General features: G+C 35.8%; 1 protein-coding gene across 1 annotated transcript in view; it reads right to left on the bottom strand.

Annotated features, from left to right (window-relative positions):
* The window catches only part of LOC145423481 (uncharacterized), a 45,254-nt gene extending 41,731 nt beyond the window's left edge, over nt 1-3,523 (bottom strand). Inside the window, exon 1 of the mRNA XM_080296045.1 lies at nt 3,514-3,523. Coding sequence (XP_080152171.1) covers nt 3,514-3,523 — 10 coding nt within the window. The remainder of the gene's footprint in view (nt 1-3,513) is intronic.
* Nucleotides 3,524-4,363: the final 840 nt, after the last annotated feature.

Here is a 4,363-nt window from a genome sequence, read left to right as displayed (position 1 = left end):
GATAGCTTTTAAACGAGATTTTAAGCATTTCTGTGAGCAAGCTTTCTTTCATGATTTATGGGACTATAACTGGAGTAGAATCTACCTGATAACTGATCTTGAGCTGGCATGGAATTATTTTTATGATACTTTTATCAAAATTATAAATAAACATGCCCCTATCCGCAAATTTAGAATAAAATGCAGAAACAACCCTTGGTTTTCTCTTCAGCCATTTAATAATAGCTGTAATAAAATGTTATGGCCAACGGTGTTAAACGCTGCACTTCGGTCTAGCAGGGAAGATTTCAACTTTTCAATATGAATGAAGGCTGAAAACTGATTAGATTAATGATGATATTTTCTGTGCTTCTTCAAGTTTGTCACACCAAACATATTAAAGGATGATATAAGGTTCACAGGAAGAGGTTAATTAGACACACTTACTATTTTTCTTTATACTCTTTCTTTCTTGACATGTTTAATGTGATTACTATCAGAGGAGAAAATAAACCATATGTAGTTTAAAAACTTTTTATTTAATCAAACTGTAATGTTGTTGAACTCTGACGGATGTGTCTTTTAATCTTGTCAACAAATCCTTAATCACCTAAATGTGCCATTTATCATCTTGTAAAATGTTCCCTCTGCTTATGTTGCACATCTCCCCAGACACTCTCTGCTTCACCTGTCCTGTGCAGCTGGTCCAACCCCTGCCTGCCTCCTTAAACTGGGGTGTTTAAATCTCTTTACCTCTGTTGTGAACTTCACACAAAGTTTATGGTAACAAAATCAAACTGACGAGGATCTCGTTTGAAAAACACGCACTCACGAGACAAAATAAAAACAGACTGCTCAAAGCAAAAGCAGAGCCCTCACGGCTGGTAGTACAAAAACACAGTGACAATGTGCGTATTAGATACCCTCAGTGACAAAAGCATAAATATGAAAAAAGGTGGGATCACCAAGAATATCCTAAAAATGGCATTGAGGGGGGTGTTACAGTGAAAAAAACAAAAAGCAGCCAAATTTTCATCTGAAAATGTTGAATTTTAGTAAAAACAATGCTCTGTAGTTTGATACTGTCGTTACAGACAAAGCAGATGTTTAAAGCCTTTGAACGCTCATTTGAAATGCACTCATTCTCCTTATCAGCTGAAAACATTAAAGCCATAAAATGACTTTTTCGAATGGATAAAAACTATTGAACAACAGCAATGTTGAGCCTGTTCCAAAATTTGAATGTACATGTGTTGAAGGTGCGGGTCTTGTTGAATTATTAAACATACTTTCTTTAATTCTTCGAGCCAAAAACAACAACTTTTAATTTTCTTCTGCTTGAGTATCGGCCTCGGGTAGCTCTACTTATCATTGCTGAGTCAGTTGTCTGTTTGTGCTACTTTTTTCAAGGAGCAGTGGATTATTGGTAAGGGTGACTTTATGTGTTTAGTTACTTAAGTGGAAGTACTGTGGAAAGTTTTACCTTACATACATAGATCTACCAGTACAGCTTCTGAGGTAACTGTTTACAAGATGTTATAATCTATCCGAAGGTTCTTTGCAATTTTACATTGATAAACATTATCCTTAACATATTTGGCCCACATAAAGTACCATGGCCATCACACTGTCATTTAGAAATGTTTAAATAACTCGTGTCTTAAGTCCTTCCATCAAACAGAAAAGAAAAAAAGTCGCGTGGTTCACTTTTATATCACAAAATGTTAGAAATATAAGTCGTTCATAACAACCTGAAAGGCTGGGAGTTTAAAATGCAAACCGATGGAAGCAGAAGTAGAAGACTATAATGTCACAGAGCACACGGTGTCTACTATTGTGTAGACATTTATAAACAAGAGCTTAATAAAGATGCTTAATTTATTCAGAAATAAACAGGTGGAGTGATCTTTATCAAAAGTAGATGTTGCATCTTTGGCTAAACCCCTGTACCCAAAAACTTTAAAAATCTACTGTGTGTGTGTAAGTAAAGCTGTGGATTTGACACCTCAGCATTGTGAAAGTGGGGAAACATGTTTCTGGCTGTGCATAAGATTTCTGCTTACATCTTAGAATCTCAGTTCTAAATGAAATTCAAATGCTTTTTTGTTTTTTCTATTATTTGACTTCTAAGGCACACACACACACACACACACACACACACACGAACAGCAACAACACAGAGAAGAAGAAGAGGGGGTCGTTTTACTACGCATCATAAAAACGCAATCATTCATCTTCCAACTGTATCTTTGTGTTCCGGCTTTAGAATCATTGGTTGTTTACTGAGCCGTACTTTGGGAGTCATACTGTTGTGATACTGGGGAGAAAAGGGTAAGGTTTGATAGACTAAACCCTTACATACATAACTTCAAAAACCTAAAGAGTGTGTGAGACTGCTAGCTGTGTCGTTCAGCAATAAACTTATCTACAAACGTGTTAGTAAAGAGCGACTTGTACTTCTGTCTCATTAAGCAATGGTTTAATAAATTTCACTGCAAACTATAAAAGGAATCTGGATTTAAATAGAACATAGTAGTGATGGATTAAGTGCAGGAAACACTAGTATTAAGTGTCTATGGTACAAATCTCCTTCAACATTCACAATGACCAAAGGGAGGACTCTCAGTTGGTTGTGTTCAGGGAAAAAGCAGCTAAATACACTGAGACTGCTCCACATTGTTAGTGAGTTAACTCTGGATATCTGTAGGTTTGTCAAACTTGGAGTGAACAAAAGCAGAAAAACAGTAAAAGATGCAGACAGTGAAAGTCTGGTTTATTTCATGAACACAATGAAACATTTTAAAGTCCGCAGAGCAAAGTAGCATACATGATAAATAGATACACATAACACGGTCAGTGAGAAGTAAAACTCGTCATCTTACCACATGTTATATTCTGTAAACTTAAAATAAACCACAGAAATTAGAGTTTAGTGTTTTAAGTCATCTATTAAAAAACATGAGTCAACTTTACTGAAATGACACTTTAACGATGCTTCATATCACAGTGTTTATGATGATAAAATGTGTTCTCTCATTAGCAGATGTCTGCGCTGTCACTTGTCATGAAAATGTCCTGAGCCAGGGTTCCTCTTCAATTACCATTGATCATTAATAGGACGCACAAAAAATTTGTCACATTATCCCCATAAACAACATGCTTTTATAGAAATCATTGTGACACAAATATTTAGATTCTTGATTCACAATGTGCATGAATTCAAAATCTTTAGAGTTTCATATTTATAAAGTATCGCAAAAAATACATTTATACCATTGTATGAGCTACTCTGTGTCCCTCTTGGATCCTCATTCCGAAAATTCAGGTATTTAAATAAAATGGTGAATTGGATAATGATGAGGAGCCACTTAGATACTAAAATGAGGTTTGATTAAATGAAACTCTTATGAACAGCTATGAATTCCACCTCTCTGCTGATGTGTTCCAAACAAACGATGCTTTCTACATGTCCATACTGTGTGCTAACCACCACTGTGTTTGGGAAAAATAAAAAGTTAAAACGATACAGTATACCTTGCGGCATTTGTGAAGTGCTGAGGAAAATACTATGTGTCTGATGGGGTTTTTTATATAGGTGGATTTGGTTTCAGTTGGCCTCTGAGATGCAGATATAAAGAACAGGTTGTAAAGAAAAAGGTGGAAAAACTATGGAACTACAGTTGGGATGTGTGTGCTGGGATGCTCTTGATAAAGGGAGCCGCTTTTATTGTTTTATGACTTCTTTTGTTGACTGTTGGGGGCCTAACTGTAACCCCCCTGTGTAACTGTTGCAGAGTTAAGAATCTGTGGTTTTTAGAGATCACAAGAAAAGTTTATTTCTAAAGGAATACCTGTTGTTTGTGGTGCTCTATTTAAAAATATTAGCCTCTGTGTCTTTTCGGAGAGCTAAAGAAAAGTGAGATGCTCCTAATGCAGTTAAATCATCTATGTGTAATCTTTGAGTCTTACTGTTACAGGGTGTTTGTGACTAGTAGATAATTAGAGGGCTAGTTGCATTAAAGGAACATTGGGGGTTCATACAGTGCTAGTGTGGCTAGGTGTGAATATGTGCTTTTAGAAGTATCACAGTTTATTTCTAAAGGGATACCTGTTGTTTGTGGTACTCAGTTTAAAAACTATTAGCCTCTGTGTCTTTCAGAGCGCTAAAGAATGTGAAATGCTCCTAAACTAGTTAAATTAAAAGTAAAATGCTCCTAAACTAGCTAAAATAAATCATCTGTGTCTAAATAACAGAGCGCTGAGACCTATACATCCCTTAAAAACTGTTTAATTAAAACATATAATAGTTTCATTAAATAAAACGCAGATTAAACACATGTGAACTCATATGACGCCTGAGCTCACAGTGCCTACTACAGGGGGA

The sequence above is a fragment of the Astatotilapia calliptera genome, chromosome 3, assembly GCF_964374335.1.
Source record: "Astatotilapia calliptera chromosome 3, fAstCal68.1, whole genome shotgun sequence".
Classification (NCBI taxonomy): Eukaryota; Metazoa; Chordata; class Actinopteri; order Cichliformes; family Cichlidae; genus Astatotilapia; species Astatotilapia calliptera.
The sequence above is the reverse complement of the archived record's forward strand: the minus strand, read 5'-3'. Positions and strand labels throughout refer to the sequence as shown.